The sequence below is a fragment of the Salvelinus alpinus genome, chromosome 16, assembly GCF_045679555.1.
Source record: "Salvelinus alpinus chromosome 16, SLU_Salpinus.1, whole genome shotgun sequence".
In the NCBI taxonomy this organism is placed as follows: domain Eukaryota; kingdom Metazoa; phylum Chordata; class Actinopteri; order Salmoniformes; family Salmonidae; genus Salvelinus; species Salvelinus alpinus.
This window is the reverse complement of record NC_092101.1, coordinates 4,275,380-4,301,187: the sequence shown is the minus strand read 5'-3', so window position 1 is coordinate 4,301,187 and position 25,808 is coordinate 4,275,380. Positions and strand designations below refer to the sequence as shown.

At 39.9% G+C, this 25,808-nt stretch overlaps 1 protein-coding gene across 3 annotated transcripts in view; it reads right to left on the bottom strand.

Moving 5' to 3' along the window:
• negr1 (neuronal growth regulator 1) overlaps positions 1 to 25,808 on the bottom strand; it is a 394,158-nt gene that overhangs the window by 93,180 nt on the left and 275,170 nt on the right. For 2 of the 3 annotated variants that reach the window (XM_071344523.1, XM_071344524.1), the window contains exons 5-6: positions 21,095 to 21,215; positions 19,352 to 19,500 (exon numbers count right to left, since the gene is read on the bottom strand). In XM_071344523.1, the coding sequence (XP_071200624.1) occupies positions 19,352 to 19,500; positions 21,095 to 21,215 (270 nt within the window). Of the gene's footprint in view, positions 1 to 229; positions 272 to 19,351; positions 19,501 to 21,094; positions 21,216 to 25,808 lie in introns of all 3 variants that reach the window. The other variant, XM_071344522.1, reaches the window with a different exon arrangement.

Here is a 25,808-nt window from a genome sequence, read left to right as displayed (position 1 = left end):
ACGGATGAGCTGTTTACATTGACAGGAAGAAAATAAAACAGAAACAAAACAGAACCAATCCTGAGAAACCAAAATGAACTGCAAGTAAAAGCACATACAGTGAAGCTGTACCCCAGCAGGCATCCCAGCCAATCAAGAGAGAGGAATTGGAGATGGAGGAGAGGTTTTTAGGTTAGTGTGGAGTGGATCCCTTTGCTGGTTTACGTACAGCACGGTGACATATACTGACCTGAGCGGGAGACAGCACTAGTTGCGGTGGGTTCAATAATTGCTACAGGAAAAAAAGGGGGAAAGAAGGAAAAAAGAGGACATTCATGTATTATTAACAGAATGGAGACACAAAAGAAAATCATAATCCACATTCAAGGACAAAGGACAGGGAATGAAGACAAAACTACCCATGCCTGAGGTCTGTCGTTTCTGTGGTGAGCTGTAAACTAAACATGCTTTTCAACAACATATCCCTTCCCTTAGGTCTGAATGGTAAAGGCCACTGCTGTGCTTCTCAAAATGTTCTTCGACTGAGTCCATATGGCGCTCATCAAACTTCCTTGTCCTGAGATTTTAAACTACTGACCGCCTCTCGCTTTGATGCGTGGAATCAAACTTGGCTCAATTAACAATCATAATTACATCTGCACCTTGTTGGCAGCCGTTTAATCATATTGATGTAATTTGATTTTCACTTTAATATCACAAAACTCTCCCCATTTCTTGTTCTCCTTTTTTTGGAGTCTGCCTGAAGAATGAGGAGAGAGAGAGAAAAAAAATCCTCTTTGATCCCTCTGAGGGGGAAGTGAATCCCAATCTGATTACCTTATGAACTCATTTCAAACTGAGCGGGCGGTGGCATTTGGGGAATCGAATAATGTGACATCCTGAAATGTCCACATCCACCATCTTGGAAAAACAGTCATACCCGATGTGTCTATTAAAGGTCTTCCTCTTTCTAAATTTCAAACGTTCATATTTACATAACTATACGACAAATACATGTATTTTGTGTCGTTTTCGGCATGAAAGGTCCTATGCAGCCATTTTTATCTCAATATCAAACCATTTCTGCGTAACAATTAAGTAACTTACTGTGATTGGTCTACTACACTAGCTTCCGACATACCTAACTTTGCTGTTAAAATATAAAAACATGAGATACCAAACCCATTCACAAGCTTGGTTAACTCTTGATGTTCCTTGGGTCTCCACCAAACTAGGCAAATACACTTTTAGTTTTAAAGCACCTCATTGCTGGAACTACAAAATACATTACAATTGGATGTTCTGGTGCCGCTAAAGCAATTTAAAATATTGATTGGGGACTTTCTTACTGAGTAATGTAATAGTTTTTCTTGAAAAAAATGGTGTTGTGCTGTATTTGACTTGTTCTATATTGTTTTCCATTTTTTATTTTGTCTTATTAAATTGTATATGTAGGACTCTGTTGTGAAAGAGACCCATGTCTCAATAGTGACTTAATTGTGACTCAAACATCTCCCAGACAAAAATTGCTTATTTTTTTTGATAGGACTGTCTGGTAGAGGTTTGAGTGGGGAGGGGAAAACTGAAAATGTGCTGTTACTGGCAGGGAGGTTTGGAACTCCCTTACTTATTGGTCTATTAAGTGATTTACTGCATGGTGATGTTACCATGGAAAGCCAAAACCCCCTCCCACCAAAACAGGCATTAATTTATTTTATTTTCATTCATTTCTTTTCTTTCATGTCTTTTCAAACAGCTCTTACACTAAATTTCACAATTTCACAGTATTATTCCAACCTCATAGTGTGAAATTATATATAAAACACAGGAAATTGTGTTTTTGACTGCACTGGGCCTTTAAACATTGTACATACAGTTTATTGATGCCAATGGTTGAAGCTTTGCAGTGCTGTTACAGTATGCTATTGTGTTAAATATATTCAACATATAGGATCTAGTCTATCATTTCAAATATTTTTACAAAAGAAACCACGCCATAGGGTGTTTTCACACTTGCTCCCTTTCAAACAATTTGTTGTGCAGTGTGAACACTCCAAAGAAACTAAGGATCTCGAGAGGTGGTCTGAGTTCGGGTTCGCTTGAATTCCGCAGGCTCTCCCCAGGTTCTCTTATCATTATTCCCACACCACAAACTAGACTACTACAAAAACGTTTCCCCTGCCATAACCCCTTACATTGGTGGCACAAAAGAGAAAGGATGATGATGTGCAGGTTCGCAGAAAAAACGTGTGCTGTTTTTGGATATTGATTAGCGATTGTCAAGGATGCACATACATTTTTTTGTTCAGGTTATTGGTTTGCAATATGTGATCTATATGCTATAAGGGCTTCATAATCTGTTAATTCGATTGTGGGGTTTGAATAGTGTGAAAAGACCACAACATATTTGATGAGAATCACTACATACAGTCTGAGAAAAAAAGGTTCCAAAAGGGTTCTTCGGCTGTCCCCACAGGGGGACCAGTTTGGTTACAGGTAGAACCCTTTTTTGTTCCAGGAATAACTGTTTTGGGTTACATGTAGAACCCTCTGTGTAATAGGTTCTACATGGAACTCAAAAGGGTTCTACCTGGAACCAAAATGGTTCTACCTGGAACCGAAAAGGGTTCTTCAAAGGGTTCTCCTATAGGTAGGGTTGGGTAGGTTAATTTATAAATGTCCTCCTATGGGTAGGGTTGGGTAGGTTAATTTATAAATGTTATCGATTTCAGTTACTAGTTGCCAGTCCCAAACTCAGTAACATAATCTGATTACATTCCGTTACTTTTAGATTACTTTCCCCTTAAGAGGCATCAGAACAAGACAAAAATGTATGTTACCAATTGAACAACATCTATTGCAAGATAAATCAATGTTAAAGTTTACATAGCTGTATATGGATGTTACATTTTACTTTATCGGTTGGTTATGTAGGCTTCTTCTAATCCATCTCTTCCTACTACATATAATACAATTAAATTATATCTTAACATTAAAAACCAAAGTCTATCAGAATTCCAGTCATTCCAATAAATGTTATCATTTGTTTTTCAACAGGACAATGACCCAACACACCTCCAGGCTGTGTGAGGGCTATTTGACCAAGAAGGAGAGTGATGGAGTGCTGCATCAGATGACCTGGACTCCACAATCACCCGACCTCAACCCAGTTGAGATGGGACTAAGGGAAAAGCAGCCAACAAGTGCTCAGCATATGTGGGAACTCCTTCAAGACTGTTGGAAAAGCATTCCAGGTGAAGCTGGTTGAGAGAATGCCAAGAGTGTGCAAAGATGTCATCAAGGCAAATGGTGGCTACTTTGAAGAATCTCAAATATAAAATATATTTTTTTAACACTTTTTTGGTTACTACATGATTCCATATGTGTTATTTCATAGTTTTGATGTCTTCACTATTATTCTACAAAGTAGAAAATAGTAAAAATATATATTTTTACTTGAATGAGTAGGTGTGTCTAGACTTTTGAATGGTACTGTGTATATATATACAGTTGAAGTCGGAAGGTTACATACACCTTAGTCAAATACATTTAAACTCAGTTTTTCACAATTCCTGACATTTAATCAGAGTAAAAATTCCCTGTCTTAGGTTAGTTAGGATCACCACTTTATTTTAAGCACGTGAAATGTCAGATTAATAGTAGAGAGAATGATTTATTTCAGCTTTTATTTCTTTAATCACATTCCCAGTGGGTCAGAAGTTTACATACAATCCATTAGTATTTGGTAGCATTGCCTTACATTGTTTCACTTGGGTCAAACGTTTTGGGTAGCGTTCCACAAGCTTCCCACAATAAATTGGGTGCATTTTGGCCCATTCCTCCTGACAGAGATGGTGTAGCTGAGTCAGGTTTGTAGGCCTCCTTACTCGCACACACTTTTCAGTTCTGCCCACAAATTTCTATAGGATTGAGGTCAGGGCTTTGTGATGGCCACTCCAATACCTTGACTTTGGTGTCCTTAATCCATTTTGCCACAACTTTGGAAGTATGCTTGGGGTCATTGTCCAGTTGGAAGATTCATTTGGAAGTTAAAGCTTGGAAGACCAAGCTTTAACTTCCTGACTGATGTCTTGAGATGTTGCTTCAATATATCCACATACCTTTTCTTCCTCATGATGCCATCTATTTTGTGAAGTGCACCAGTCCCTCCTGCAGCAAAAAGTACCCCAACAACATGATGCTGCCACCCCCATGCTTCATGGTTGGGATGGTGTTCTTTGGCTTGCATTCCTCCCCCTTTTTTCCTCCTAACATAACGATGGTCATTATTGCCAAACAGTTCAATTTTTGTTTCATCAGACCAGAGGACATTTCTCCAAAAAGTATGATCTTTGTTCCCATGTGCAGTTGCAAAACGTAGTCTGGCTTTTTTATGGCGGTTATGGAGCAGTGGCTTCTTCCTTGCTGAGCGGCCTTTCAGGTTATGTCGATCTAGGACTCGTTTTACTGTGGATATACAGTGGGGAGAACAAGTATTTGATACACTGCCGATTTTGCAGGTTTTCCTACTTACAAAGCATGTAGAGGTCTGTAATTTTTATCATAGGTACACTTCAACTGTGAGAGACGGAATCTAAAACAAAAATCCAGAAAATCACATTGTATGATTTTTAAGTAAATAATTTGCATTTTATTGCATGACATAAGTATTTGATACATCAGAAAAGCAGAACTTAATATTTGGTACAGAAACCTTTGTGTGCAATTACAGAGATCATACGTTTCCTGTAGTTCTTGACCAGGTTTGCACACACTGCAGCAGGGATTTTGGCCCACTCCTCCATACAGACCTTCTCCAGATCCTTCAGGTTTCGGGGCTGTCGCTGGGCAATACGGACTTTCAGCTCCCTCCAAAGATTTTCTATTGGGTTCAGGTCTGGAGACTGGCTAGGCCACTCCAGGACCTTGAGATGCTTCTTACGGAGCCACTCCTTAGTTGCCCTGGCTGTGTGTTTCGGGTCGTTGTCATGCTGGAAGAACCAGCCACGACCCATCTTCAATGCTCTTACTGAGGGAAGGAGGTTGTTGGCCAAGATCTCGCGATACATGGCCCCATCCATCCTCCCCTCAATACGGTGCAGTCGTCCTGTCCCCTTTGCAGAAAAGCATCCCCAAAGAATGATGTTTCCACCTCCATGCTTCACGGTTGGGATGGTGTTCTTGGGGTTGTACTCATCCTTCTTCTTCCTCCAAACACGGCGAGTGGAGTTTAGACCAAAAAGCTCTATTTTTGTCTCATCAGACCACATGACCTTCTCCCATTCCTCCTCTGGATCATCCAGATGGTCATTGGCAAACTTCAGACGGGCCTGGACATGCGCTGGCTTGAGCAGGGGGATCTTGCGTGCGCTGCAGGATTTTAATCCATGACGGCATGGTGTGTTACTAATGGTTTTCTTTGAGACTGTGGTCCCAGCTCTCTTCAGGTCATTGACCAGGTCCTGCCGTGTAGTTCTGGGCTGATCCCTCACCTTCCTCATGATCATTGATGCCCCACGAGGTGAGATCTTGCATGGAGCCCCAGACCGAGGGTGATTGACCGTCATCTTGAACTTCTTCCATTTTCTAATAATTGCGCCAACAGTTGTTGCCTTCTCACCAAGCTGCTTGCCTATTGTCCTGTAGCCCATCCCAGCCTTGTGCAGGTCTACAATTGTATCCCTGATGTCCTTACACAGCTCTCTGGTCTTGGCCATTGTGGAGAGGTTGGAGTCTGTTTGATTGAGTGTGTGGACAGGTGTCTTTTATACAGGTAACGAGTTCAAACAGGTGCAGTTAATACAGGTAATGAGTGAAGAACAGGAGGGCTTCTTAAAGAAAAACTAACAGGTCTGTGAGAGCCGGAATTCTTACTGGTTGGTAGGTGATCAAATACTTATGTCATGCAATAAAATGCAAATTAATTACTTAAAAATCATACAATGTGATTTTCTGGATTTTTGTTTTAGATTCCGTCTCTCACAGTTGAAGTGTACCTATGATAAAAATTACAGACCTCTACATGCTTTGTAAGTAGGAAAACTTGCAAAATCGGCAGTGTATCAAATACTTGTTCTCCCCACTGTAGATACTTGTGTACCTGTTTCCTCCAGCATCTTCACAAGGTCCTTTGCTGTTGTTCTGGGACTGATTTGCACTTTTCGCACCAAAGTACGTTCATCTCTAAGACACAGAACGCGTCTCCTTCCTGAGCGGTATGATGGTGTTTATACTGCATACTATTGTTTGTACAGATGAATGTGGTACCTTCAGGCGTTTGGAAATTGCTCCCAAGGATGAACCAGACTTGTGGAGGTCTATAAATTGTTTTCTGAGGTCTTGGCTGATTTCTTTTGATTTTCTCATGATGTCAAGCAAAGAGGCACTGAGTTTGAAGGTAGGCCTTGAAATACATCCACAGGTACACCTCCAATTGACTCAAATGATGTCAATTAGCCTATCAGAAGCTTATGAAGCCATGACATCATTTTCTGGAATTTTCCAAGCTGTTTAAAGGCACAGTCAACTTAGTGTATGTAAACATCTGACCCACTGGAATTGTGATACAATGAATTATAAGTGAAATAATCTGTCTGTAATTATATAATTTATAAATCCAAAAATGGATGTCGATTGCCCCTTCAAGTTTGAGCATGTGTCCATTAGGCCTATGTACTTTTTAATTTTTTATTAGCATGAATTAGATTGAACAATAAAATCCCCAGTTTTATTCCATAGGCTGGGATCTGCACCATGCAGCTGTGGCAAGAGCATATTTTTTACTGGCTGTCCACTGGTTTCAAAAACAATGATTGCTAGGTAGCTTAAACTTCTTGAACTCCACCATTATTGGGTTCAAATACACATTTGAACAGCCATTGAACAGCCATTCACAACAATGGCACAGTGAACAGCCATTCACAACAACCACTATCCGTGAGTTGCAAATAGCTAAATGAGAGAGCAGCAGGGTGATTCAAATCAATGCGCTTTGTAGATATTAATAATAAGTGATATCGTATCGCCGTTGATGAAACCACTGCTGTCAACCTTAACTCCTAGCGTTTATTCAAGTTGGATAATCTTTGGATGCCGACATCAGTCGCACAATTGGAAGACATAGCTTGGACTGTAGCCTACAAAAGCCTATTCCTGCTCATTTCCTGCGATCAAACAAACACATTTGATGTGTCAACATAGTGGTCTCTGACTTGTGGTCAGACTCGTTCAGGTGGAACAAACTTAACCTTGTGCCTTTTTTCAATGATTTGAATGTCATTGAGATTACCGAGAAGTGTCAAATATTTTTTTGACGCAAACATCCTTTTTGAATATAAAAGTAATCATCTAGTTTTCCAAAAGTATCTGTAATCTGATTACAATATTTTAGCTGGTAACGTAACAGATTACAGTTTTTGTAATCCATTAAATGTAACGGATGACATGTAATCCATTACTCCCCAACCCAGCCTATGGGGACAACCGAATAAACCTTTTAGGTCCTAGATACAGCTTTTTTTCTAAGAATGTAGGGTACAAAATCAATTATAGGGCCAGTAGAATACATTGGGTGTACAATTTTCAATTACAGAATTATTTAATATGCAGTTATTCTTCTGCTATTTATTCTGTTACCAATAATATTTATATATTAATAGTATCTTCTGATTACAATTATTATGTGAATACAAAATGATTGTGTGAATACAAAGATAACTGAGTTATTGAGCTTTTTTATACCCCAGAGTTTAAAGAGGACTGAGATCGATTATTTTAACCCAATAAGGCTGTTTTCACATATAGTCCTCTTTAAAATAACAAATCTCAGTCCTCATTAAAGTGAACTCTGGGGTAAAAAAAGGCTAAATAACTCAGTTTTCTTTGTATTCACACAATAATTGTGTATTCACATAATTGTATATTCACAGATATACCAACCTACTTTGGAAGCTAATAGATTTAATTTAGTTAAAAGATTAGACATACTAATTATAACCAGAAGATAATAGTAACATGTAAATATTATTGACAAAATAATAAATAGCATAGGTAAGGGATAATCAACAAAGGGCTATGTGTTCTCTGGAAATTAATGAACTCCGGGGAAGGTGTGTTCCACGACGCGCTAACTACGGAGTTGCATTATTTTCCAAAGAACGCATAGAGCCAAGAGTTGATTATCCCTTTTATACCATGGCTATAATTTAACACATTTGCCGCTAGAAATGTGTTCATTTGCCACTAGAAATGTGTTCATCTGAAGTAGCTAGCAAGTGTACTAGATAGTGAAAGCAGTTACGTTGATAACCAAACAAACAGACTTGCTAGTTTAGTTAACCAACCCATCAGTCCTAGCTTGCTATTATGAAAAATGAATTCAACAATGCCAATAATGTTTTCAATTAGAATTTTGCATTCAAAAGCAGCTCAAACATAGAACATGTAAGAATGAACTATAGCATAGTCACTTTAACCATATCTACATGTACATACTACCTCAATCAGCCTGACTAACTGGTGTCTGTATGTAGCCTCGCTACATTTATAGCCTCGCTACTGTATATAGCCTGTCTTTTTACTGTTGTTTTATTTCTTTACTTACCTATTGTTCACCTAACACTTTTGCACTATTGGTTAGAGCCTGTAAGTAAGCGTTTCACTGTAAGGTCTACACCTGTTGTATTCGGCACACGTGACAAATAAACTTTGATTTGATTAGACATTAAATTATACCGTGCATTACAGGAAAATAATGCACACTAAAAAGCCCTTCAAGCCAAACAGAAACGAGTATTCAACAATGCCATGGTATAATTAAGCAATAAGACCCGAGGGGGTGTGGTATATTGCCAGTATACCACGGCTAAGGGCTATTCTAAGACACAACGCAACGCGGAGTATATTGGCAATATACCAGAAACACCCGAGGTGCCTTAGTGCTATTATAAACTGGTTACCAACATAATTAGAACAGTAAAAATAAATGTTTTTGTCATATCCATGATATATAGTCTGATATCCCACAGATTTCAATCAACCAGCATACAGGGCTTGAACCACCCAGTTTATAATGCAGATTAAATAATGCTGTAATTGAAAATTGTACACCTAATGTAGGCTACTGCCCCATAGGGCGGCGCATAATTGGCCCAGCGTTGTCCGGGTTTGGCTGGGGTAGACTGTCATTGTAAATAAGAATTTGTTCTTAACTGACTTGCCTAGTTAAATAAAGGTTACATTTAAAAAAAATCTATAATAAAAAGACGTAACATAGATGTTTTGATTAGTGCTATTGTGGATTCTTGGGATGTCCCTAACCTTAACCCCTACACTTACCTCAACCCTTAACTAACCTTAACCCTTACCATTTTAAATGTCAACTTCAATGGGGTAACTTCAGAGTTGGTACGTCCCAAGGATCCCAGATAGCAAAGACCTTAAATGTGTAACCTATGTTGTGATTCTCACCAAATATGTTGTCTTCTCACACTATTCAAGCCCCCCAAAAAACAGCTTAGGAAGCTCTCAGCCTATAGATCACATATTGCAAACAAATAATCTAAACATTGTGTCAGTACAAAACTCCACACATATTTTGGAATTTCTATGCATTGCTAATCAATATCCAGAAACAGCACACGTTTTTTCCACGATCTCACACATCATCATCTTCTGTCTTTTGTGGCACCAATGTGAGGGGTCATGGGAAACGGAGTTGCAGTAGTCTAGTGTGTGGTGTGGAAATAATGACAAGCGAACCTGGGGAGTTCTTTTGTTCAACTTGCCCTTAAAAAGGGAAGCGAACCGAACTCATACCACCTCTCGAGATGGCCTCAGTTCCGTTAGCTTCGGGGGCTCTTTCGAGGAGTCTGAGTTCCTTTGGAGTTCAAACTGCTCCCCAAAAAATAAGTGAACCTCACTGTGTACACAAAAATTGTCTGAAAGGGACCAAACTTTTGTTCAAAAGTTTGTGGTCACTGAGAAATGTCCTTGTTTTTAAAAGAAAATCTAATTTTTTTTACATTAAAATAACATCAAATTCATCAGAAAATACAGTGTTGTAACTGACTATTTTATCCATATAGATTTTTCATGGAATATCTACATACAGTGCCTTGCAAAAGTATTCATCCCCCTTGGTGTTTTTCCTATTTTGTTGCATTACAACCTGTAATTTAAATATATTTTTATTTAGATTTAATGTAATAACATGGACAAAATAGTCCAAATTGGTGAAGTGAAATGAACTCCGGGATGCTGGCCTTCTAGGCAGAGTTCCTCTGTCCAGTGTCTGTGTTCTTTTGCCCATCTTAATCTTTTCTTTTTATTGGCCAGTCTGGCTTTTTCTTTGCAACTCTGCCTAAAAGGCCAGCATCCCGGAGTCGCCTCTTCACTGTTGAAGTTGAGACTGGTGTTTTGCGGATACTATTTAATGAAGCTGCCAGTTGAGGACTTGTGAAGTAGTACACAGCGTTGTATGAGATCTTCAGTTTCTTGGCAATTTCTCGCATGGAATAGCCTTCATTTCTCAGAACAAGAATAAACTGACAGGTTTCAGAACAAAGATCTTTGTTTCTGGCCATTTTGAGCCTGTAATTGAACCCACAAATGCTGATGCTCCAGATTTTTGAACTGTAGTGTAAAATCATTTTTGATCAGGTTTTTGTTTTGGCTGACCTTTTGTTTGTTGTTGAGATTTGTCAATATAACTCATGAATGCAACTGTTAATATCAGATTTGTATTCTACTTGTATCCCTGGTTGTGCTGAATTTTTGTGGGGTATAATACTTAATTGTGAGGCTATATAAAGGGATGGACATGCAGATAAATTAAAGTCAGATAAATGAAAAGCTGATGTTTGCTGGAGTCTCAGGACTGATAGGGTTAAAGAGGACTGTATGTGAAAACACCTTTATACATATGGATCATTAAGTTAGATGGTTGCTTCGTCAGATAGAATTTGGTGGGAGGTGACAAACAAGATTACTGTATGTTGTGCTGAAAGAAAGTAAAATGTAGCCCTCGCCATCATCCCAAAATGCAGACATGAACTCCCCCAGAAACTTCCACAGGGGAGAGGAAACTCAGGCAGCCATTATTGTGGTTACGCTGCCTTCATATACAGTACTAGTCAAAAGCTTGGACACACCTACTCATTCAAGGGTTTTTCTTTATTTTTACTATTTTCAACATAGTTTTGATGTCTTCACTATTATTCTATGAAATAACACATATGGAATCAAGTAGTAACCAAAAAAGTGTTAAACAAATCAAAATATATTTTATATTTGAGATTCTTGAAAGTAGCCACCCTTTGCCTTGATGACAGATTTGCACCCTCTTGGCATTCTCTCAAGATTATATTGTGATTTGTTTAACACCTTTTTGGTTACTACATGATTCCATATGTATTGTTTCATAGTTTTGATGACTTCAGTATTATTCTACAATGTTAAAAATAGTCCAAATAAAGAAAACTCCTTGAATGAGTAGGTGTGTCCAAATGTTTGACTGGTAATGTACGTAAAAAAAGACTGCCACTTTATTTTATTTCTACTTACAAAGCGGGCAATGCTATCTAGGACATCCAAGAGTAGTGCTGACCCTACTTACACTTTCCATTTTAATCCAGTTACATGGGTACTCAATATATACATTTCGATTTCAGGGCAAATGGAGAGACACCAATTGCTCATTCAACTTTTTCAGGCCTTAGCCTCCTTGCTAGTTTTCCAAGTATCTGAACTAGAAGGGCTCCTAAAGAAGACACCATTAGGATTTCTAACAGAAATTAAAAATCCGATATGCTTTACATTTGAATATGTGTAAAGAGTCATATATTACATTTACAATGATACTCTTTTTCTGACTATATTGGTGGGAACCAGTGATTTTTTAAAATTTATTTTGGGGTAACTAGTGCAGTAGTGGATATCTGAGGACAGGCTTTTTTCAAGCAGCAGCACTATCTGATTAATACTTGAGCACGAATCCACTAGTGAATCATCTCCCATTCTCAGCTCTCTCAGACATTCTTCCATTACTGCAAAGTATGATATCCTTTGACATGCAATCTCCCTCCTATATCCTCAATGAGGTTGGGAGTTAGCTACATTCTCACATTCACACAATATATCCCATCAAAACGCATTCTTGTGTATGCTGAGTGACCTCTATACAGTACTCACTTGCGAGACAAAACACATTATGCAGCGGGGTATTTCATCGTACACTGTAATAAAACATCCTCTTGTCTTCACAGAACAATGACGGCAGAAAATGAGTAACATTCACACAATTCAGAGCTGCCCAGATTCATTTAGTGGGGAGTTGTATGCGATTTGCTTTGTGTTCGTAGAGTGGTTCTTAGAATAACAAATGAATATCTTTAAATAGACTTGTTCAGCTTTGGCTGAAGGTTGATTATCGAATCAAAACTAAGGTCATGATAATGATGAAAAAAATCACCAATTTACTAAATTGCAATTCCGACTGAGCCCAACATGGGCTGCCACGCCACGATTACATCATCTGTCTTTCATGCACAGCCACATTCATTGCGTGAATATTTCTCGAAGCTATCTTAACTGTTTTTCCTCTTTAATGATATGGCAGCAGGTGTTAATATTTTATTTATTTATGAACCACATCATTTGTTATTCGCCTCCTTGTTAATGCTGCTTAGCATGCATATCATCTTATGTGGGGGTTCCAACGGGGCTCAGTCATCCAAAGACGGCTATCTGCATTTCCAGCCTCTTCCTCAGTCTCCAGTCCCATGTTCTACTCCAAAGGGAATCTGGACCATGAACACAACCAGAGTGGTGTAAAGTTGGGGGTTAAAATGGGGGTTAAAATGGCCAAAACATTTATAAAGGAAGTGAGATATTAGCCAATTAAAGAAAGCAATGCCCTCTCTCTACTGAAATGGTTTAACATTTGGAAGTGGAGCAAACCAAATAAGTAAACCTATTTCTCAATCAGTTACATTTTCTTTAGGGCATTGTTTAAAGCCATTAAACTCTGTGACTGTTTTAAAATCACCATTGGCCTCATGGTGAAATCTCTGAATGTTTTCCTTCCTCTCCGGCAAATGAGTTAGGAAGGATGCCTGTATCTTTGAATGGTGTATAAATACCAATAGTCACTACAAAGTGCAATGAATAGGGCTTGGTGAAGTTATTAATTGCACTTTGGATGGTGTATAAATATCCACAGTCACTACAAAGATACAGGCGTCCTTCCTACTCAGTGAGCTAGTCGTCCTTCCTAACTCACTGAGTACCACTCTTCATATTTTCAAGCATGGTGGTGGTTGCATCATGTTATGGGTATGCGTGTTATCGGCAAGGACTGGGTTGTTTGTTAGGATAAAAAGAAACGCAATAAAGCTAAGTACAGGCAAAACTCTGGTTCAGTCAGCTTTCCAACTGACACTGGGAGACAAATTCATCTTTCAGCAGGGCAATAACCTAAAGCACAAGGCCAAATAAACACTGGAGTTGCCTAGTTACAGTTTTGACTTAAATCAGCTTGAAAATCTATGGCAAGACATGACAGAGCTTGAATAATATTTTTAATAATAATTAGCAAATATTGTAAAATCCAGGTGAGCAAAGCTCTTAGAGACTTAACCCCCAAAACACTCACAGGTGTAATCACTGCTAAAGGTGATTCTTACATGTATTGACTCAGGGATGTGAAAACTTACACTATATATAAAAAAGTATGTGGACACCCATTCAAATTAGTGGATTCGGCTATTTCGGCCACACCGGTTGCTGACAGGTTTATAAAATCGAGCACACAGCAATGCAATCTCCATAGACAAACATTGGCAGTAGAGTGGCCTTACTGAAGAGCTCAGTGACTTTCAACGTGGCACCGTCATAGGATGCCAGCTTTCCAATAAGTCAGTTTGTCCAATTTTAGCCCTGCTAGAGCTTCCCTGGTCAACTGTAAGTGCTGTTATTGTGAAGTGAAAACGTCTAGGAGCAACAACGGCTCAGCTACGAAGTGGTAGGCCACACACGCTCACAGAATGGGTCCGCGGAGTGCTGAAGTGCGTCTGTCCTCGGTTGCAACACTCACTACTAAGTTCCAAACTGCCTCTGGAAGCAACGTCAGTACAATAAATGTTTGTCGGGAGCTTCATGAAATGGGTTTCCATTGCCGAGCAGCCGCACACAAGCCTAATATCACCATGCACAATGCCAAGCGTCGGATGGAGTTGTGTAAAGCTCACTAGCATTGGATCATTCCATCTCTGGAATGATGACTCACGCTTCACAGTCCGACGGACAAATCTGGGTTTGGCAGAAGCCAGGAGAACGCTACCTGCCCAATGCATAGCGCCAACTGTAAAGTTTGGTGGAGGAGGAATAATGGTCTGGGGCTGTTTTACATGGTTCGGGCTAGGCCCCTTAGTTCCAGTGAAGGGAAATCTTAACGCTACAGCATACAATGACATTCTAGACGATTCTGTCATTCCAACTTTGTGGTAACAGTTTGGGGAAGGCCCTTTCCTGTTTCAACATGACAATACCCCCGTGCACAAAGCGAGGTCCATACAGAAATGTTGAGATCTGTGTGGTAGAATTTTGTATAATTCTTTTTTATTTTGTTATTTTAAAAAAAATGTATTGTATTTTTTATTGAATATCCGAAACATACAATATACTTGCAGTGAAGCCGCTCAAGAACTACATCTTACCAGTCATTCAACAGACTCCCAATCAGAGCGACACACAGAAGCATCCAGGGCCAATGCCCTGCTCAAGGGCATGCTTGTAAGATCTGCCACCAGGCCAAAAAACGTGAACGTGAACCCTCCAAGATCCACCCACAGTTCCCCAAAAGCTGTCCCTCAACCATTCGAGACCCCTCCCACAGTCCCCCTCAAGAAGAAACATTTTAATAATTCCATTCCACAACCCAAAGAACACCCCAATGCACCAACAACCAAGAGAATGAACTAAAGAGAAAAAAGAAAAAGACAGAAGAAAACAGTAAACAATGCAAAAACAAAAACAAAACAATTATATATATATATACACACACAGTTGAAGTCGGAAGTTTACATACACTTAGCCAAATACATTTAACCTCAGTTTTTCACAATTCCTGACATTTAATCATAGTGAAAATTCCCTGTCTTAGGTCAGTTAGGATCACCACTTTATTTTAAGCACATGAAATGTAAGAATAATAGTAGAGAGAATGAATTATTTCAGCTTTTATTTCTTTCATCACATTCCCAGTGGGTCAGAAGTTTACATACACTCAATTAGTATTTGGTAGCATTGCCTTTAAATTGTTTAACTTGGGTCAAATGTTTTCGGTAGCCTTCCACAAGCTTCCCAAAATAAGTTGGGTGAATTTTGGCCCATTCCTCCTGACAGAGCTGGTGTAACTGAGTCATTTTTGTAGGCCTCCTTGCTCGCACACACTTTTTCAGTTCTGCTCACAAATTTCCTATAGGATTGAGGTCAGGGCTTTATGATGGCCACTCCAAAACCTTGACTTTGTTGTCCTTAAGCCATTTTGCCACAACTTTGGAAGTATGCTTGGGATCATTGTCCATATGGAAGAACCATTTGCGACCAAGCTTTAACTTCCTGACTGATGTCTTGAAATATTGCTTCAATATATCCACATAATGCCAACTGTATAAGTTTGTGTGCATGTCTGGCACTATTACATGTATGTGTGTGTTCTTGTATGCGTTTATTTGAATGAGAGTGTGTGTATATGCATGTGTACAAACACCTACAAGGCATCAGCCTCAGGCAAACCGGCATTAGTTGTAAAAACATTGCCCCTCAGTGTCATTCAAACTTACTTTTTATTATGTTTAATTTTTACTTAAAAAATATATATATGTATATCTTTGACTATCATTCTATCCCCATAAATACAGCTATTTTATCATCCAGCACATTTGAGTTCAGCCATAATATTTGTTGTGTGGAAGAACTTGACTGGCCTGCACAGAGCCCTGACCCCAACTCTTTGGGATGAATTGGAATGCCGACTGCGAGCCAGAACTAATCTCCCAACATCAGTGCCTGACCTCACTAATGCTCTTGTGGCTGAATGGAAGCAAGTCCCAGCAGCAATGTTCCAACATCTAGTGGAAAGCCATCCCAGAAGAGTGAAGGCTGTTATAGCAGCAAAGGGGGACCAACTCCATATTAATGCCCATGATTTGGAATGAGATGTTCAACAAGCATGTGTCCACATACTTTTGACCATGTACTGTATGTAAATGATGTATGTAAACAGAACAATAATATAAACGCAACATGTAAATTGTTGGCCCCATGTTTCATGAGCTGAAATAAAAGATCCCAGATATTTTCCATATGCACAAAAATCTTATGTTTCTCAAATTTTGTTCACAAATGTGTTTACATCACTGTTAATGAGCATTTCTCCTTTTCCAAGATTATCCATCCACCTGACAGGTGTAGCATATCAAGAAGCTGATTAAACATCATGATCATTACACATATGCACCTTGTGCTGGGGACAATAAAAGGCCACTCTAAAATGTGCCGTTTAATCACACAACACAATGCCACAGATGTCTCAAATGTTTAGGGAGTGTGGAATTGGCATGCTGACTGCAGAAATGTCCACCAGAGCTGTTTCCAAAAAATGTAATGTTCATTTCTCTACCATAAGCCGCCTCCAATGTCGTTGGTAGTACGTCCAACCGGCCTCACAACCACAGACCGAGTGTAACCACGCCAGCCCAGGACCTCCACATCCAGCTTCTTCACCTGCGGGATCGTCTGAGACCAGCCACCTGGACAGCTGATGAAACTGAGGAGCTTTTATGTCTGTAATAAAACCCTTTCGTGGGGAAAATTCTGATTGGCTGGGCCTGCCTCCCCAGTGGGTGGCCTGGCTCCCAAGTGGGTCGGCCTATGCCCTCCCAGGCCCACCCATGGCTGTGCCCCTGCCCAGTCATGTGAAATCCATAGATTAGGGCCTAATGAATTAATTTCAATTGACTGATTTCCTTATATGAACTGTATCTCAGTAAAATCAGTATACATATTTCTGCAATAAATAAGCAGAAATGTCTAAAAACAAATTTTCACTTTGTCATTATGAGGCATTGTGTGGAAAATTATTGAATCAATTTTAAATTCAGGCTGTAACAGAACACAATTTGGAACAAGTCAAGGGGTATGAGTAGTTTCTGAAGGCACTTTATATGACATTATTTGTAGGCATAAACTCCTATCATATCCACCACGATTTGGTACAAGTTTTTGGCCCTTTATACTCAATGACTGAGGTGTGGTCACGGTGACTGCGAACAACAACACTAATAACAATGACAACAACAACAATAACAGACAAGGAGACATGGAGAGACGACACAAACCCGGGCGGTGATTGATAAGCATGAAAAACAAACTAGGCAGTTATTAGCCCACCAGCTAGTGGAACCCTGGATCAACATGGCTCTGGAGAAGGCGTTACTGTGTGTTTCTTCTCCTTTTGGCCAATAGCAGTAGGAGGAAGGTTGGGGGTAGACGGCAAAGCTCCTCCAGAGCTAAGCCGAGGTGGGCAGGGAATAATCGCTTGACCAATTAAGCTAGAGGAGTCCTCTGAATTGTTGGGGGAAAGGGGGAATAAATCTGTGCATGATTTTGTAAAAGTTCACTTGTGTGACATGAAACACACAGCTCTTTTTTTTTATGGAGACTATATACACGAGAGCGTGATGCAGCAGTGCATGGTGTATAATATAAGACAGGCATTCTGAAAGACGGTCTTGAGTTTAAAAAAAAGTTGAATAGAGTGGATATTGGATACGATGTATCAGCGTGGTGAGTACCCTGTCGAAAGCTTGAGTGTCTAAAATGCCAGGGAGGCTCACAACTCTTTGCAGCAGAGACCCTGACTAAATGAACACTCCAGGGAAACAAAGAACCCACACGTTCTGACAAAGACTTGGACAAACGAACTCAACCGCTTTAACAGCACAGTTGGGACATAACAAACCCACAACTCCCACCGACTAGATAGAAATCAGTGAAACAATTTGTGTGCAAGACACAAAACGACATACAAGCCCAAAGCTCAGATGTTGATACTCACCCCTCTTTCCCAACACAACCAAACCATCTGTCATTGAAAATACACTGAGGAAGACTGGTGCAGGTTAACACCTTTTTCATGTTCTCTTTGCACTTAAAAGTACTATGCATCCTGCCTTAATTCACCAAGGTGTATATAGCTGCAGTTTTTGAGGTTAAGGTCTGTATTTGAGCAATGTACATTATTATATCATTTAAGTTTCAAATTGATAGGGTTATAAGTTGATGTGTAAAGTTTCAACCCTTGGGTGTGACTAAAAGAACCAAACAAAACAGAGAATGTACCCAAAGAAAGAAACAGGAACGATGGACGAGCAAAAGATGGCCCAATGCAACAGCCCACAATTTCACAAGTTTTTCCCCAAACACACGAACCCCTACTGTCATTATTGCCACATTAAATTTACCCCAATGGGCACTTCTTGATTAAATATTAATTTCTCCCCTCCTCCACCTCATCAATACCTATCGACTGTTACTAGGATAGCAATTTAAAATCACCCACGGCAAATTCAGTCCTTGGTTTGTTGTGTGTGTTTATGTGCGGGTTTTGAGTCGTGCTGCAGGGATTGCTTGGCCTCTCTTCCATTAGTGTTTATCAGAGAGAGAGGGCGAAAGCGCGAGCGAGAGAGAGGGAGAGAGAAGCACAGGTCTGAGGGAACACAGGAAGCTGCCTGGCTGTCTATTTTGGGGCCCTGTTGCCACTCAGTCTGCCTTTGAGGCCTCGGCAGCGTCGTCACATTAAGATCCCTCCATTTGAGGATCTCACACAGCCTTTGATGTGGCTCTTTGTGCATGCACAAACAGGAGACTCAAACACTCCCTTGGCATTCACCACCTATAAGGGTATCTTTCTGTAGAGCAGGGTTTGGTCTGTTAAGGACACTGTTATTAGAGGGAGCTGCACAAACTATTGAATAATTGAAATATACCGGCTAATATTTCATTGCTGAACATATCAAATGGAATTTTCTACATCATCTACTTGATCAAAAATGGATTTACAGTAAATATTCTCTTTCCTTGTTGCTTCCTTGCTGCTTGCTTGATGTGTGTGGACACACACACACACAAGCATATACACACGTATATCCTTTAACATATAAAAATACACAAAAAATGAATGACAGAATTAATATATCTGCACCGGCAGAAAGGAAGTGGTCAAGCAATGTTTCACACTGTTTCAAAATGCAAGAGCCCCCACAGAAAAGGCCCATGTCAGCAATGACATATACATATCCAGGCTACTTACGGATGAGAGGCACACTGGCGTTGGCCCTTCCCAGGATGTTGGCAGCGACACACGTGTAGTTACCATAGCGATCCTCTGTCATGTTGGTCACTGTGAGGACTGATCTGGAGCTGAGGTTCTTGATGTCAATCCCCTGTCCCTTGTTAATCCTGAAATAGAACGGACTACAAATAAAGCTTTCCTTTTCTGAAAATGTCAAGTAGGAAGGGGTGAGTCAAGGAGGGAGAAAATATTTATCAACCTCAAATAGCATGCTACAGTAGTTCATCATCCTCTTCAATACATCCATTTATCCTTTCGCTGGGCTTATGTCTTTGAGTGTTGTTTTAAAGGACTGCCACAGCGTGATAGAGATATAACCTAAGAGTAAGTGTGAACTAGAAGCATGTCACTTATTATTGGCATTCAATGTATAACTGCATGACATGTTCACCATTAATCCTTTCTAATCAGTTTCTTTAGTTTTTTTCTTCTTCTGGTGCATACTATTAACAATCTGAGGGGGTAGGATGAGATACCTAAAATATGATCTACAATTTAGCCATTGTTTAAATTAAATGACCTAAAATATTGAAAATGTCCAGGGAGAAGACAGGGACGACTCCTATTTTGGAAGCGCAGTGGCCTCCTGTATGTGCACTTGCGTACTTTGACTGGCTCACAGTGGCACTCAGAGTTGAAACGCTACGTGTGACCTTATGTCCAGCAAATCTCTGAGCATCTGTTGTTCTCTCTCCCACTGCGATTTCCTCAAATGTTAGTTGAACATTCACTGATAATCTCGGTGGGAGTCTGGGAGCATGCTTGCTTCTCCTCCAGAATGTCACAAAACAAGCATCGCTGTCTCTGTCAGAGAAAACGCGTTTCTCTTTCAACACCATGAACAGTGAAGCCTCAAAAGGAAGATTTGACTGTCAAAACTGTCTCATTATTTCCGATGCAGACAAACCAGCGGCATGACTGCATTCATACTATAGTGACATCCACACACAGCTAAATGTACTGTGGTGGCACTTGACATCTGGAACACTGCGTGCTGCCTAGCATATAGAAACATCCATGCTCTACCATAATGTAGCGCACACATCCATAATGTCTTGAAGACCTCTTTATAACTACCAGTGTGTCGAGAAAAATGACTTTTCATGTTAAAAGGCTCAAACGTAGAGCTAGGTTTAGGATTAAGTAAACACTAGAATCATGGCAATGTGCCTCCTTAGCAATTTAAATAAATTGAATCCACCCTATAATTACAATTAGCACAGTGTGAACTGATGATTGAAATTGTGCTCACTAGGAGTGGGTAAATGATGGGTAAATGATGATAATTTGGTTTCTAAATTCAAGAACAGCCACTTGAATCTACACTGATTGATGTATGTGCTGAGAATGTTTCTAGCTCATTGATGAGCTAGGCAAACATTTAATTAGCATGCAAGGTGAGGACATAGTCAACATTACTTTTCTTATTGGATTATTTATTATTTATACTTTCCAGGGCCAGACTAGAGACAGTTAGTGCCAGACTAAAACATTGTTAACACATTTACTATATGGTGATGTTTGTCATGTGTAAAGAAGTCAAAGATGCTTCAGAACACGCTATACCCTCATTGCATAATGGATCGGACCAATGGAACTACTTGAGTTCTAATGGTTGGCAACAAGTGTGCATCCAACTCTATAAACCCAAATAACGTTTATTTCCATGGCGAATGATGCAGAGCAATTTGTTTCTCTAACCTTTTCTCTCCCTTGTACCACTCAAATGATGGTGTGGGTACAGCTGCAGCCTCACACCTCAGCAGAGCTGTGCGTCCCAGGCCGACTCCATGGCTTTTCATCTCGTGGATGGCTGGGGCAACTGAAATGAAGAAGAAATAAAAATGTTATAAGGAGGAAACACTATGCTATTGAAATACATTAAATAAAAGCCACTTTCCCCAGCTTGAATGTAGTACTGGAAAATGGTTTTGGTCCAGTTAGGTGTAAGAGGTGAGAAAGGCTTGAAACTTCAAAGACAAAACTAGGGTTGCAAAGGGAGGGTATATTACTGGAAACTTTAAAAAATGTCCGCATTGACTGACCTTCATGTCCTAAAGTAATGCTGTACTGTCGCTTCTCTTTGCTTATTTTGTTCTTGCTATAATATGGACTTACCAAATAGGGCTATCTTCTGTATACCACCCCTAACTTGTCACAACTGATTGGCTCAAACGCATTAAGAAGGAAAGAAATCAACAAATTAACATAACATGGTACACCTGTTAATTGAAATGCATTCCAGGTGACTACCTCATGAAGCTGGTTGAGAGAATACCAAGAGTGTGCAAAGCTGTCATCAAGGCAAAAGTTAGCTACTTTGAAGAATATATTTTGATTTGTTGAGTACATGATCTGAGATTATGTCCTTGTAATTGGTCTTGTGAACGTTGACCTGTTTAAAGGTCTTGCTCATAGTGGATACGGAGAGCTTGATCACACAGTCGTCCGGAACAGCTGGTGCTCTAATGTATGCTTCAGTGGTGCTTGCCTCGAAGCGAGCATAAAAGGCACTTAGGTTGTCTGGTAGGCTCGCATCACTGGGCAGCTCACGGCTGGGTTTACCTTTGTAGTCCGTAATAGTTTGCAAGCCCTGCCACATCGGACAAGCATCAGAGCCGGTGTAGCGGGATTCAATCTTAGTCCTGTATTGATGCTTTGCCTGTTTGATGGTTCGTCTCAGGGCATAGCGGGATTTCTTTTAAGCGTCCAGACTAGTGTCCCGCTCCTTGAAAGTGGCAGCTCTAGCCTTTAGCTCGGTGCGGATGTTGCCTGTAAATCCATGGCTTCTGTTTGGGATATGTATGTACGGTCACTGTGGGGACAACGTCGTCGATGCACTTATTGATGAACCCGGTTACTGAGGTGGTATACTCCTCAATGCCATCGTTTTTGCTTGTAAGCAGGAATCAGGAGGATAGAAATATGGTCAGATTTGCCAAATGGAGGGTGAGTGAGAGCTTTGCATGCGTCTCTGTGTATGGCATGAAGGTGGTCTAGAGTTTTTTTACCCTCTGGTTGCACATGTGACATGCTGGTAGAAGTGAGGTAAATCAGATTTAAGTTTGCCTAAATTAAAGTCCCTAGCCACTAGGCGCGCCGCTTCTGGATGAGCATTTCCTTGTTTGCTTATGGCCTTATACAGCTCATTGAGTGCGGTCTTAGTGCCAACATCGGTTTGTGGTGGTAAATAGAAGGCTACGAAAACTATAGATTAAAACTCTCTTGGTAGACAGTGTGGTCTACATCTTACCACTCTACCTCAGGCGAGCAAGACTTCCTTAATATTTGACATCGTGCACCAGCTGTTATTGCCAAATAGACACACACCCCCACCCCTCGTCTTACCAGACGTTGCTGTTCTCTCCTGCCGATGCACGGAAAACCCAGCCAACTGTATATTGTCCATGTCGTCGTTCAGCCACAACTCGGTGATACATAAGATATTACAGTTTTTAATGTCCCGTTGGTAGGATAGTCTTGAATGTAGATCATCCAGTTTATTCTCCAGTGATTGCACATTGGTCAATAGAACGGATGGTCGAGGCGGGTTACCCACTCGCCAACAAATTCTCACAAAGCAGCCGATCTCCGCCCCCTGTATTTCCGTCTTTATTTAACGCGAATGACAGGTATTTGGGCCTGGTCTCGGAGAAGCAGTATATCCATCACTGGCCCTCTGTGTGGCCTTATCGCATGTAAAATATATAAAATAATAGGTCATTATCAATAAAGGGATTGTTAAATAAATGTTATAACTATTTGGTTTTAAAATCATCACTTTTTGAAGATCATAGTCAGAACTACCCATTTCCGATTATTCCACATTTAGCTCCATCATGGTCCTTTTCATAATCAGTAAACATCAATTGATCGTGTATTTTCAGATAAGTGAGGGTAGCCTATACGTGAGGGTAGCCTATCCAAACAACGCGCCATTTAGCTTGCTACATCAGAGATTAGGCTTTGGAAAGAGCTTGACATTGCAAATTATCGTCCTGGTAAAGTTGTCAGCCGTATTACAGTCATCACCACTATATATGGCAAGCAAATTTAGCCCTCTAGTTTATCCCCTGAAAATTACTTTATTAACTTATTATCAAAGAGATTGACAATAAGAAGATTGTGGGAGCTGTACTCTTAGATTTCAGTGCAGCCTATGATATTATTGACCATAACCTGTTAACCATAACCCAAATTTTCTTTAATGGAAGCTTCTCTAATGTGAAACATCTAAAGTGTGGTGTACCGCAGGGCAGCTCTATAGGCCCACTACTCTTTTCTATTTTTACCAATGACCTGTCACTGGCATTAAACAAAGCATGTGTGTCCATGTATGCTGATGATTCAACCATATACTTATCAGTCACTGAAACCCTTAACAAAGAGTTGCAGTCTGTTTTGGAATGGGTGTCCAGCAATAAACTGGTCCTGAACATCTCTAAAACTAAGAGCATTGTATTTGGTACAAATCATTCCTTACGTGCTAAATCTCAGCTGAATATGGTAATGAATGGTGTGGCTGTTGAACAAGTTGAGGGGACTAAATTACTTGGTGTTACCTTAGATTGTAAACTGTCATGGTCAAAACATATAGATTCAATGGTTGTAAAGATGGGGAGAGGTCTGTCCGTAATAAAGAGATGCTCTGCTTTTTTGACACCACACTCCAAAAAGCAAGACATGCAGGCTCTTGTTTTGTCTAGTCTTGATTATCGTCCAGTCGTGTGGTACAGTGCTGCAAGGAAAGAACTAGTTAAGCTGCAGCTGGCCCAGAACAGAGCGGCACATTTTGCTCTTAATTGTAATCAGAGGGCTACTATAAATACTATGCATGCCAGTCTCTCTTGGCTAAGAGTTGAGGAGAGACTGACTGCATCACTTCTTCATTTTATAATAAACATTAATGTGTTGAAAATACCAAATTGTTTGCATAGTCAACTTACACAGCTGTTACACACAGACTTATCCCACCAGACATGCCACCAGGGGTCTTTTCACAGTCCCCAAATCCAGAACAAATTCAAGAAAGCGTACAGTAGTATATAGAGCCCTAATTGCATGTATCTTCCTTCCATCTCATACTGCTCAAATAAACAGCAAAACTGTTGTTGTTTTTTAAAGATAAAGCAACACCTTACGACACAACGCCTCTCCCCTATTTGACATAGATAGTTTGTATGTATGCGTTGATACATAGCCACTGCCTGTTCACCCCGCTATCATCCAGAAGGCGAGGTCAGTACAGGTGCATCAAAGCAGGGACCGAGAGACTGAAAAACAGCTTCTATCTCAAGGCCATCAGACTGTTAAACAGCCACCACTAACATTTAGTGGCCGCTGCCAACATACTGACTCAACTCCAGCCACTTTAATAATGGGAATTGATGGAAATTTATGTAAAATGTATCACTAGCCACTTTAAACAATGCCACTTAATATAACGTTTACATACCCTACATTACTTATCTCATATGTATATGTATATACTGTACTCTATATCATCTACTGCATCTTGCCATCTTTATGTAATACATGTATCACTAGCCACTTTAAACTATGCCACTTTATGTTTACATACCCTACATTACTCATCTCATATGTATATACTGTACTCTATACCATCTACTGCATCTTGCCTATGCCGTTCTGTACCATCACTCATTCATATATCTTTATGTACATATTCTTTATCCCTTTACACTTGTGTGTATAAGGTAGTAGTTGTGGAATTGTTAGGTTAGATTACTTGTTGGTTATTACTGCATTGTCGGAACTAGAAGCACAAGCATTTCGCTACACTCGCATTAACATCTGCTAACCATGTGTATGTGACAAATAAAATTTGATTTGATTTGATTTATGTGTGCCTTTAAAAAAAAAAAAATGTAGTTCTGTCCTTGATCTGTTCTTGTCTATTGACGTTCTGTATTATGCCACTCTGTCTTATGTTTCATGTTTTATGTTTTGTGTGGACCCCAGGAAGAGTAGCTGCTGCTTTTGCAACAGCTAATAGGGATCCTAATAAAATACCAAAAATACCAAACTAGCCATATTGACATGATCTGTTATTAGCTAGCTAGCCAATTTGACATGGTCCATCAATCAATGTAGCCTATCATGTCTGTCAGCATGAATACTCTATTCTTTTTTTTATTTCACCTTTGTTTAACCAGGTAGGCAAGTTGAGAACAAGTTCTCATTTACAATTGCGACCTGGCCAAGATAAAGCAAAGCAGTTCGACACATACAACAACACAGAGTTAGACATGGAGTGTAAGCCAGGTCTCTTAAGCCAGGTCTCCTTACAACTATGTTTAGCCAACTATACAAAGTTCCTATTGGGAGCTTTGAAAAATATATTTTTTAATTGAACCTTTATTTAACTAGGCAAATCAATTAAGAACATTATTAT